Source organism: Tiliqua scincoides, chromosome 4 (assembly GCF_035046505.1).
Source record: "Tiliqua scincoides isolate rTilSci1 chromosome 4, rTilSci1.hap2, whole genome shotgun sequence".
Classification (NCBI taxonomy): domain Eukaryota; kingdom Metazoa; phylum Chordata; class Lepidosauria; order Squamata; family Scincidae; genus Tiliqua; species Tiliqua scincoides.
The window spans coordinates 80,502,468-80,515,217 of record NC_089824.1 but is presented as its reverse complement, the minus strand read 5'-3'; the positions used below and the strand labels follow the sequence as shown (position 1 = coordinate 80,515,217).

Below are 12,750 nucleotides of genomic sequence, written 5' to 3'. Positions count from 1 at the left end.
TGCTTCAAGAATGCACTCCAGTGGAAGCTTACTTTAGAAAAGATCCGGTTGGACTGAGTAAACATGCCCAGGATTGGATCACATATTACATAAGACTGTACCTGACCTTTAAAGCTAATGTGTTAGGACAGTGGTTTCCAAACTGGTGGATCATAACCCACCAGGGGAAGCAGAAACAGGCCATTTCCCCTTATGGGCCCAGGAATGGGTGCCCTGATGGCGCTGAAGCGATCACAGTGCCATGGGGACCCAGGGACATTGTAACATAACTGCTGGGCTCCTGAAGCCACCATGAAGATCCTGGAGTCTCACAGCCCCCTCTGCAAGCTTCTGTGTTGCTGCCCTCAGTTCCAATCAGCAATTTCTCTATGAAACTTACTGGTTCATTACAGGCAAGGAATGGCTCCTCAGCCTCGTGACTATCACAAAGTTTGGGAGAGGATTTACAAGAATTGTAAAGCAGTGAAAAAGGGGAAAAACAAAATAATGCCATTATGGATACATGGTTTCTATTTCCTGTTTAAATGAGTTCTATTTCCTGTTTGCTTTGGACTCGCTTTCGGATCCAAAGTAGGAATAACCTCTTGGGGGGTGGGAATATGTGTTCTGTTTCTGTACATTACAAATGCATCTGTCTGGTTTTCGTCCAACGGCCATCACCATGGCATCCAAGTTCTTTTGTTACACACTCTCAAGATGTAATGATTGGTCGGCCTTCCACTGTGCATTAGTTTCAGAATAGTGCAGGTACTGCTCTGCTGGCGTTTTTCAATAAACAATTGCTTATGAACTAATTAGCCAACTGACCCTACAGCTCAAAAGCAAGTTGCTAGGAGTGCACTAGATCCATTATTTGCCAAAGGGAAACCCTGCAGACACAGAGAGCTATAACTTGTGTTGCGCGGGGCTTCTCCTATAGGTCAACCGTCTTTCACTGCAGACTGTTCACTCAGGTCGATCAGTACAAACGTGAAAGAAGAGGGATTGTGACTGCAATCTAATATAGTGTCTGGGATTCTCAGTCTTTCAACCTTGAATGCAAGAGGCTAATGATTTTGAAACAAACTTGGATAGAAGGAAGGATGAGAGAGAGAGAAAGAGAGAGATTTTTCTGAGTGATGTATGCATTCACACACAAACACACAGTGTACTCTTTTCAGAATAAGCTGAACACATAGAGGAGTTGAGGAGCAAAACTGCCCTTACCCAAGCCCCGCAATTGTGATATTTATGGTTACATTAATATTCCCACCTTTCTTCCATTACGGAACCCAAGGCAGTGAACACGGGCCTCCCAGGCAGTCAATTAATCAAATGAATTTTCATACATGAATTTATCAGATCATTCTGCATAAATTTGCATATGGCAAGAACAACACTTTTGAAGGAAAACCATGCAGTGCTGTTACATACTTGCCTCCCATTTCCCTGAATGGTGAGAAGCTGTTAGATCGCACACACTCCTGCAAGCAATCAAGCTACACGTGTCTTTTCTCACGTCTGAAACTGTCCCTTGGCTTCCTTTGCTGTCTCTCCCAGATTGGCCTTTTCCACAAACCCCAGGCATGCTGTCTTTGGCCCAAATCCTAACCCACTTTCCAGCACTGGTATGGAATGCTGTCTGCCAATGGGACGTGTGCCGCATCCTGCAGTTGGGGGGCGGGCATTCATGGAGACCTTCTCAAAGTAAGAGAATGTTTTGTTTCCTTACTTAGGAGCTGCATTCCCCTTATGTGGGTGCTGAAAAGTGGGTTAGGATTGCACCCTTTGTCTTTTTTGTAACTCAGTGGTGGAGGAATCATCTCATGTCTTAGAGCCCCTCCACTTAGATGGATGTATTTGCAGATCTAGAGGACTGTAGATAGAGGGTTCCATTTGAGGAGTTTCTTGGGCCATTAATATTTCTTAGGCCACTTTTGTCCAGTCCAGACAAACTGGCTCCAGAATGCTTTAGGGCTCTAGTGCCATGCTCATTCACATCTTCAAATCTCACTACTTTGCCTTTAACTGTGCATGTATATGTTGCTTCAGGCACATCACCTCCCTTGTGAAAGTGAAATTTGGTGCCTGTCATCTGCAGTTTTCAAAAGTTCTTATATTAAAAAGAATTCTTGCTTTAAAATAATGTATTGCCCAATTAATGGGGGATGCTTTTTTAGACAATTAGAAAAGGGGTTTGATTTGTTAATCTAATCAACAGTAAAATCATAAGGAAGTTTCCTCAGAAGTAAGTTCCATTGCATTTTTTTATTTTATTTTACAGCATGTACTGTATATCCCATCTTTCTTCTGACATGGACTTCAAGGTAGCATGCATGAGTGGTTCCAGGCAGACCTGAACCTCAACCAGGGAGATACATAATATAACCATCTTGCCAAAGTTAAGCATGACTTGTGGATGACTGGATATGGGTGACTGCCTGGGAGTAAGTTCCTATTAAGTATGCTCAAGATTGCAGCTAAAAGGCTGCAGCCCTAGTTAAGTAGGCAAATGGTTTTAAGCCATATTGTGTATTACAGAGAAGGGGGAGAGAACACAGAATACTGGTTTTGCCAGTAACTGCATTGGTTTTAAAACATTACTTCCATCCTTAAAGTACCAGAAAAACTTCTAACCAAATGTGTAAGTACAACAGATTTTTTCAGTGCTGTCTGGTGATACGTAAGAGCTCTTTTTAAAAGAGTTTGAGTATGTGGTCCTGAGATCCCATGGGCCAGTTGACCTTGAAGTGTTAACTCACTCCTTGGACAAAATAACTGGCAGGTCATATAGCAAGTCAGAAATGTATCCCAAGTGACCTGACTCGCCATGATATTCCCCATCTCCATGGCAGCAGATTCTCTTCAAAATCACACCCCCACTGATTCTTCATGCCAGGACCATCTGCTCACCTCACTCCCTTGTACACATGCCAGCAGCCACTTTACAACAACCCTGACAAGATCGTTGATAATTTATGTGAGGAAATCCCCCTGGGGTTTTCTATCAGGATGATGGCGATGCTTGGAGTAATTCTCTTCTGCATCCTCTCTACCAGCTCAGGCAAAACGCCAGCAACAAATGCAAAAGCCCCAAATTGCAATGATTGCTTGAGCAGGTGCTTCCAAGAGCTGGAGGTAAAAGCTGACTGAGGGGGATCACTATTTCAGCCCCACAGGTAAAACTGAAAACAGTCTGAGGTGGGGAGGAATGACATTTCAGGGAGAGGAGGGTAATTTTCAATCTCTGGAAAATGGCAGTGGTATTATATTATCTTTTTTTTCCCCCTTGGAGGTTGGTATTTTCAAGACATTAACACAGAATGTATGTTGCACTAGACTCTAGTATTCAAAATCCTTGGACTAAAGCCCTATTCAGCCTGTGTTCTAAATCCATGGATGCAGTACCTAAATACAACTTGCAGGGGAAAATGCCTCAAAGACCAAGCAATTTCTGTGCTGATGCTTGCTGAAACACCTCCTCCACCAAGTCTTGTTTGAAGAGACAAACATCATACTTGGGGGGAGATCTTCCCCACCACATTGATGCCTCTTCTTCCACCTCGCAGAGAGGAACTCATTTAGCATGTGTCTCTTCAGGAAGTTTAGCATTTGTCTCTTCAGAGAAACACTGTACATTTTGAAGGGCAAGGTTTCAGTGTGGAAGCAGGGTTGCGCAATGTGTTCCTGTCTGTCTGGCCTGCAACTCTTCATTTATTTTATTTAAAAGATCAGTATCCTGCCTTTCCAAAGCTCAAAAAGTAGCTCACGGAAACTCATAATCAAGAACACAGTATAAAATACATAGTAAAAACAAAACAATCAGTAAAATCCCCAAAACATCAACACATAATCTCCTTAATCACACAGCAACATAAAAACATGTAATAATTAAAACAGCCATATCAACTGCTAAGCTCCCAACAAAAACCAGCAGCACCAAAAGTGATAATTGGGCAGTGCTGCCTAAAAGTGGGCAGCAAGGATAAAAACAGGTCAGACCCCCTCCCTCCCCACACACACACACACCAGTCAAAATAAACATGTCTTCAGCCCCTGTCAGAATAATTCTAATGAGGAAGCTATTCTTAACTAGTAAGAGTCAGGGAGTTCCATAGTGGCAACACTGTCACAGAGGAGTGACATTGTCACTCCCCAAAATCTGTTAGAGGCAGCATACAAAGCAGGGACCCTCAGATAGTCTTAAGGACAGGTGGGAATATACAGAAGTAGATGGTCCCTACAATATCCTGGTCTCAGGCCATAGAAGGTTTTAAAGACTAGCATCAGCATAGAAAGAACTGGGCAGCCACTGCAGCTACTGGAGCCGCAGCCCAACAGAGTGGAACCACCAAGCCCCAGCTACCACACAAGCCACTGCATTCTGCACTAATTACAGCTTCCAAACCACTTTCAAGGACAACCCCACAAAGCACCTGTTACAGTAGTCTAACTGAGATGTCACAAAGGCATGGACCACTGTGGCCAGTTCTGACTGACTCAGGTATGACCAAGGCTGGTGCACCAGCTGAAGCTGGGCAGAAGTCCTCCTAGCCACAGCCACCACCTGGTGATCCAGGAGTAGCTGTGGGTCCAGGAAGACTCCCAAGCTGCACACCTGTTCCTGCACAAGAAGTGCAACCCCATTCAGAACAGGTAGGTACTGTAGCACCCGCTTCATGGACTTCCAGACTGGGAGGACCTCTGTTTTATCAAGATTTTATTTTCAGCTTAGTAACCCACATCCAGTCCCAACTGCCTCCAGGACCTTGACAGCCCTCTCAGAATTTGATGGAAAAGAGAGAAAGAACTGAGTGTCATCAGCATATTGATGACAGCCCACCCCAAATCACCCCAGATGACCTCTCAGTGGCTTTGTGTAGACAGCAAACATGACAAGATAGACTCTTGGGGCACCCCAAATTTCATTGAGCAGAGTCCCCCAGGATCCACATTTGGAACCTGTCAATTAAGAAGGAGAAGAGCCATTACAAAACAATGCCTCTAAATCGCAGCTCAGCCACCTAACCCAGAAGAACATCATGGCTGATGGTGCTGAAAGCTGCTGAGAGGTCTTGGTATACTGTGATCAGGTACATAATGCCTGAGAAGAGCTAAAGAAAATGTTCTGTGTGTTAGACACAGAAAAGTTCAGTTCAGATATACAGAGGGGCACCTGTATCTGCGGATTCACTTATCTGCAGATTGGGTCCACAGCCCCCCCTTCCCACGCTTGCCCCCTCTGAAGGCAAGGGGAGCAGCTCCCCTCGCCTCTGGAGGGTCCTCTGAGTCCAGCAGAGGTCGCATAAATCCATCTGCAACCTTTGCTGGGCTCAGACTGAACCTTAGAATGAGAAAAGTCACTTCCGGTTCTTTAGAATGAAAAAGTCTCTTATGGAGGGCTTCCCAGGGCCTCCTAATGTCTTATAAGGCATTGAAAATGTCACTTCCATTTTTTTTGTTTTAAACCAGAAATTACTTTTTTCATTCCAAGACTGGGCTGGCAGAGGCGGTGGACAGACAGACGTGGCCTCTGCTGGGTTTAGAGGACCCTCCAGAGAGCAGAGTTCCCCTTGCCTCTGGAGGGTGAGGGGTGTTTGCCCATATCCATGGTTTCATTTAACCGTGGGGGGTTCCGGAACAGAAACCCTGCAGATATGGGCAGTGGCATCACTAGGGTTTGTGTTACCTGGTGCGGAATGCCAGCACGTAACCCCCCATGCAGTGGGTGGGGCAACACCCCAGGTGGTGGGCATGGTGATGTACCATCACTCCACCCCCACTGGTTTTTTGGCTGTACCTTTTCATAGAACAAAGATAGAACACGTTCTGCATGAAATTATGCATGCAGAAATTATGAAATTCAGAAATTGATTGATATATAACATGATGGTATTATTCCTACAAACTGTGTTTTTAGTGATTTTGGTCACTAGTGGTATCACACACACCCAGGGTGTCAACTTACTAACACCTTATTGCAGCAGTTCTCAAACGTTTAGCACTGGGACCCACTTTTTAGAATGACAATCTGTCCAAGACCCACCAGAAGTGATGTCATGGTGGAAGTGACATAATCAGGCAAATTAAAATAATTAAAGTAAAACAAATAATTAAATAAGCAGAAGCCAGCCCTGCTCCACCAAGTGAATTTCCGCTGTAGCCTGCCTGCAATAACACCCTCCCCCCTCCAAAACCAGTAAGGTTTTCAGCCCTACCCAGTGCCCAGTTCAATTTAAGAACTTCTGTTTAAACCAGATCACTGTCAGGATCCACCTGGATTTGCAAGTCTCACCTTATCAGCTGCAGCCTCTGTTATGATCCTTTTGGGGGGGGGGGAGGCTGCCTTCTGGAGCACTTGTTTAGCTCCAGGTGCATAGGATCAGGACCAATCTGGTAGCCTTGTACTCTCCTTCACCTGATCTTCCACACCAGCCAAGGCACATTTGCTTACTCGTGAGTAAACGCATCTGTGAGGCTTAGTTTAGCTTTCCATAGGGCTCAATACATTCATCTGCTTGGATGGAGGGACTTCCTTCTCAGGTGTTTTTGGGGGCTGCATTCATTGGATCAGGACCATTCTGGTGTTGTTGGATTCCTCTCAGCCTGCCTTTTCCGAAGGACTAAGGCAAGTTTGCCTACTCACAAGTAAACACGCGATACGGCTCACTTACACTTTCCATAGGGATCCATGCATTTTTTGTTCTCTGGTTTTTTGGCCATAACTTTTGATAGAAAGAAGATATTTCACTCTGGTTTTTTGCATTACATTTCACTTGAAATTCCACATCCAATGGTATATAATATGATGGGGCTACTCCTAACCACCGCAATTTTAGCATGTCACCCCCCATTGCGCATTTTGGTGGCATTTGGTGGGCCGCTGTGAGATACAGGAAGCTGGACTAGATGGGCCTATGGCCTGATCCAGTGGGGCTGTTCTTATGTTCTTATGCGCGTCACCCCCCCATGTGCCTCACCCGGTGAGGCCCTCACCCCCCACACCCCCTAGCGATGCCACTAAATATGGGGCAAAGTCTGTGCACCTATAAGTTTATTGCCTGGCTCTGGATTGGTCCAGTTAGTACATAGCCTCAGTTTCTCTACCTATAAAATGGGAATAAGCAGGGCTTTTTTGTAATAGAACACACCGGAACAGCGTTCCGGCACCTTTTTTTCCCCTTTCACTGAGGGAGGGATTTGAACCTCTGACCTCATGCTCCACCTTTTGGGGGGGCACCCCCCGGCTCTGACCTTGCGCTTTGCCTTTTTTTAAAAATGCGGGCTAGGGAGGGATTCAAACCTCTGATCTCGTGCTCCACAGCCCAGCACTCTCTCCATTGAGCTATAGGAAAGCCTGTAGTTAGAGTGCTCAGAACTAATATATAAGGTCTTGAGCCCAGCTGGTGGCCATCAGCGCCTCAAGTATTAGTCCCAAACACTTTGAGTCTAAGAGTTCCTATGGCTCAGTTGTTAAAGTGCTGGTCTGTGGAGCCAGAGGCTAGGGGTTCAAATCCCTATGAGGAAGAAATTTTTTTTTTTTTAGGAGGGAAGGAGCTACATGGCTGCAAAATATAAAGGTTGGTTGCCAGTTGCCAAAATGGGGGCCAGTTGAGGCTGCAAAACTCCTCAAAGTTCAGTTTAAAAATAAATAAATAAATAAATAAATAAATATTAACAAGTTGTGAGTTCCTGCACCTTTTTTTTTTTTTTTTCCTTCAAAAAAAGCACTGGGAATAAGTGTCTCCTTTATCACCAGTAGCTATGAGAATGAATTAAATAAGGACTCCTGGGAATCAAATCAAAACAACAACAAGAACAAAATGATGGAGCCTAAAAGAGATGGAGTTACCTTGTACATAGATAGGACAACTGGTCAGGATTCATTTTCCTTTTACTGGAGTACCCAGTGCATTTCAATAAAAAAATCTTTGTGAGGAGAATATTTGAGTACTTTATGAACCAGCTCACAAAACTCTGCATTGCAGTGACCTCTAACAAACTGGATTTTTATCGAAACACGTCAGGAACACTAATAAAAAGGAATCGCTATCCTAGCAGCTGTTCTATGTGTGACTGCTGTAAGTTTACAGCTGTCCTTGATCCTCTTCTTCACTGAGATGCAGTAACCTCCAAACAATGGGAGACATGGAAACAGTAAGTTATATATCTCAGTGACATTCCCAATGGCAAGGGAAAGGAAATTTCTCAAGAGGTGTGGGCTGAAAGTGAAGAGCTGCATTTCTTAAAGCAATGCTCAGCTGTGTGCGCCACCCTTTTGGCCTTGTCCCTTCTACAAGAAGGAAGAAGTTGGCATGCCACCAGGAAGTACCTGACTCAAATATGTCACAACACTTATCACAAATAATCTTCTGAATGGGAAATTAAAGCCTTGTACATATGCAAAAGACACTTCTGTGTGGTTCAATCCCATGCTGCACTTGTGAATGCTGGAACTGGTATATAAATCCAATAAAATAAATAATAAATTTGGGTGGAATGCCACCTGCAGGACTGTGAAGGCAGTATAGTGTCTGGTCACCTGAGACCAACTATCTGTCCGCTCTGTGGTTCTTGCAGGAGGTGTGGTACCTAACTCTATTTTCTCCTTCCCCCCTTCTCACATACCCCATTCTTTCTCTAGACACCAAAGGATGTGTGCCTTGCTGGAGCTCCTTGCTCACATGTCTATCCTCATCACACTTGCACACAAAGGAAACAACTTCAGGGTTTCCTGTTCCTAAAGCATCAGAGCCTCTGATCCTAATCAGAAGACGTACAGATGCAACTATGAACTGCAATGTTTGGAGAAAATATGTGGCTGTGCCCCCCACCTCAGTTCTTAAAGGAGCTGTATCTGCTAATGATATGATTTACTATGTTCGGGAACCACTCTATATGTGAGGGAGCATTCAAAATTATGACACTCCACCTGCAGTCTCTGATGTGGCATTGTCCCAAATCATACTGTTTCAGTCATTCTTAGCAATGTGTAGAACAGTTTTCATATAGGACTCTGGTGTCACAATCCCAAGATCACTCACCAATTAAAAAAAAAAAGTCTCAGTGAATGAACATCATGATCAACCTGACTGTACAAAAAAAAAATCAGAATTGACATGAGGGGATAGTAGTAAGGGGGATAGTAGTAATTTTAGAACCATGCATGAAGATCCAAGGAGTTTGGGCTGAAAAATAGGCCTTCATCGTGCTGCTATTTAGATGGACAGAAGCAAATGTAGATCAGCAGGGATCAGAAAGCTGCTGACTCAGTGCTCAGCTGAATGCAGTAAGACCAGGCTGTAGGGTTACCAAAATTAACAAGTTCTTCTCTTCCCTCTTTACCCAAAGCTTGTGACGAAACTGGGAGTAAAACACTAGGTTTAATACTGCACATACACCCAACAAGCAGCTAGGATTGCTTTCGTGCTAGCTTCCTTTAGGGCTACAGAGACATTGCTTCTCTACAATTAGCCGCTATTAATTGGAGGTGGGATAAAAATACTGTACACTTCATATCGTGCTTTATTATTCACCAGTTCCCTTCCGCCTGTTTTGCTAATTCATGTGTTTTCTCCTTGTACGTTCAGTCTGTTTCATCGCTTCCTGAGAAGCACAGATGAAGGACTACTGATAACTATTCTGAGAATTGTCCCTTCAATAGTCTCTCTTAATTTCCCTCAGTGGCAGTTTCTCTTCCCATGAGGGGAGATGGCTTCTAAATTTAAAACAGTGCCAAATAAAGGCATCTTCTTATTGGCCCACCGATAAAATTAAAAATGTAAAGTACCTCTGAATGTCTCTCGGGTATTACAACATTTAAACAAAATACTTTCAAGTGGACAACTATCAAAAGGATAATGATCTTTATTATTAACTTGACTATAAATATCTCACTTACTTTATTACCAAAAATCCTTCATGCATACCTAGGTGCTTCCTTGAGCACATGGGGGTCCTGCTGCATTACCTTATTCTACAATGGATGCCACTCTGGAGGGTCCCCAGTAGTCAAGAGTGACTTTTCAGGGAACTGAGGGATCTCATGTATTGTCTTGCTGAAACTCCAAGCAAGACTTCTTTACACTACGAGCTCCTTCTTTATCACATGAAAAGCTAGTAATGCAACATGTTTTGTTGTTCAAGGCTCCATTCTAGTCACAAGCATTTATTTTTTATCTGTTGTATTTTTCCATAGCACCAGTTCATCTGTAGGTAAAGATGTAGCCTGGACTATGTGTGCTAATATACAACCATTAATCTTGTGGCCACTACTGGTATAATCTTCCCTGGAGAAGGCAGATGTAGTAACATGGAAACTGAGTTGTGTGCACCGAGCCATGCGATAGAGCAATTTACCAAACTCATTTTCCAGAGTTTCTGATCAGTTGAGATGTACTGTAAAAATTTCATAATGCGCCAGGACATGGCAGACAACCAGCTTCCGATGAGGCTGCACGTGGTCCATAGTAAAACTACCAGAGGAAGCCACATGACTGCCAATAGCGCCCATTGCATGCCCACAAAAGCCAAGGTTTCCTGCATTTCACACAAGCCAAAGTGTCTTTCATTTTTGAAACCTGCCTATTGACTCTCTCCCCCTCCTTCTAAACCTGAGGTTCAGTCCAGCATGCAGGAAGTGATGTGTGTGCATGCTGTCCCCCTTGGATTTAATTCTGCTCAACTAAATGGAGAAAGGTCAACTACTTTTTCTACTGGATTAAGGAGTGAAGGACAGCAGATCCTTTATCTGCCCTTTAGAAGCGTTCCCAGAGGGGGGCACAGCACTATATTTTGCAGGCACCTCAACACACTGTGTAAGCAACCCCTTCCTCCTCGCTGTTGGAGCCATTCCGGGCAGCGAGAGCAACATGGAGGCAACTCCTCCACTTTGCTTTCACCACCTGGAATAGCTCTGACAGCGAGGGGGGAGGGGCTGCTTACATGGCACATTAAAGCGCCTGCAAAACTTAGCATTGTGCCCCCCTCTGGGAATGCTACTGCTGCCCTTCTGCACTAAGGAGCTGAAGCCTGAATTCACATTACTCTGGAAGACTGAACTGCAAAATTTTGCATCCTTCTCCTGCAAATTCTGGTAATCCAACAATGTGTTTGATATGTCATACCTTTTGGCTGATACCCTCTTGGCACCAAACCAAATGTCTCTGTTGTAGGAACCTCATCTTCATCTGCATTGGAGACATTGGGTGGGAGGGCTCTTCGCCCACTCAGACCAGCGCGAGTCCCTTTTTTCTTCTCCTTCACAGTGGCTGCTGGTTCAGACATTGCAAATATCTCACTGGTGTCCTCTTTAAAGAAAGAACATGGAGCAGGAAAAGGGGGAAATAAGAGTAAGTTAGAGTTGTAGTTTCCAAGGAAGCTTATCTTAAGTGTGTGATGCTAGCAAGCTAGAATTTTTTAGTCCCAAAGATATAAAATAACAAAAATCTTTCGCATAATGTCACTTCAGCATAAAGTATAACTCCACTAGATTTCTGCAGTAAACGGTACATGTTAATGCATGGCTGGAAAAAAAAATCAACAACAAAAACTTATATGAAAACTCAGAATGTCAAAACTTTTAGAAAACTGCATGCAACAGGATTAAAAACAAAATTATTTGGAAGACTAAATGATAACTTTTTAAAAATACATTAAAGAATGTTGATTTTAAAAACAAAATCCAAAAAACAACCAATTTTTCATTACTTGACACACTGTGGATGATACTCAGTCACAGCTTCACACTGACAAGTTTACACACACGAACAGTATTCCACATAGACACAGGACCCTTCCCCATGCTGGACTAGCAAATTACCAAACAAACAGAAAACAAAATACTTGCTTTGTACATTACAGCTTGTTTACTAGAGAGATCTCCCTGTTTACTGAAACAAAGAATGGGTTGGGGAGAAGGATAAGAAGTGGCTTTTTGGAAATATTTCTAATTGCATCCTGCTTACAAAATGTTTTGTGTTAGCTCAGATCCTTCCTAACTCATCATAGTCAAGCAATTTTACAGAGTATGACAATTATTTAATTGTAACAGGCATTTAGTGAGCTGAAAGAGAGATACCTTATATGTTGCTTCCCTTGATTCTCCTCAGTTTCCCATGCACAGCAAACTCTGGCAAGAGATATGCTTGAGCAATTGCTATATAAGGGCCTATACCACCCCCCACCCCTTTCCTCCATCCCCTCCCCTCCAGGCTTGCAACAGGGCAGTTACCCTCAAGAACTAGCAACAGCAGTGGAGTCTAGGTTTATTCTTCCTCTCTTGCTTGTCCTCTCCCCACAGGGCAGACTATTCAGAGCAGTTAGTGGGGAATCTCCCCAGTTCTCGTCCCAAGGGAAAATGCAGTACTAAATCTCAGAGGTGTGCCTTGAGAAACAAAGAGCATGGCCTCGCTAAAATACTGTATAACGAATAACAAGTATACAAGGCTTGCCGAAGCATCACAACCAGTTTGTATGTCCTTATTGGATGATCCATCGTTTTCATGTGCAACAGGGCAATACTGAAACTTGGAGCCCAACCTTAAGGGCTTGAGTGCCAGAAGTACAAGCATACAACCAACTTTAGGTGTCACAAACATGCCAAAAAGCACATTTGTGGCACCCAGGGAGGAGGGAGATCCAGTGCCAGGAAGACACCAGCAAAGAGCAGCCGGAGTAAGTAGCTGGTGGTGCAGCTTTTTAGGATGGAGAGAGGCATTCCGGGGTGGGGGAGGGTGGAATGGGGGAGGGACCGACCTAGGAGGGAGGTGG

General features: G+C 43.9%; 1 protein-coding gene across 1 annotated transcript in view; it reads right to left on the bottom strand.

The window, feature by feature from the left end:
- Positions 1–12,134, bottom strand: part of F13A1 (coagulation factor XIII A chain) — a 98,456-nt gene extending 86,322 nt beyond the window's left edge. The window contains exons 1-2 of the mRNA XM_066625772.1: positions 12,059–12,134; positions 11,106–11,288 (exon numbers count right to left, since the gene is read on the bottom strand). Of these exons, the coding sequence (XP_066481869.1) occupies positions 11,106–11,265 (160 nt within the window). The 5' untranslated portion in view covers positions 11,266–11,288; positions 12,059–12,134. The remainder of the gene's footprint in view (positions 1–11,105; positions 11,289–12,058) is intronic.
- Between the last annotated feature and the right edge of the window lie 616 nt (positions 12,135–12,750).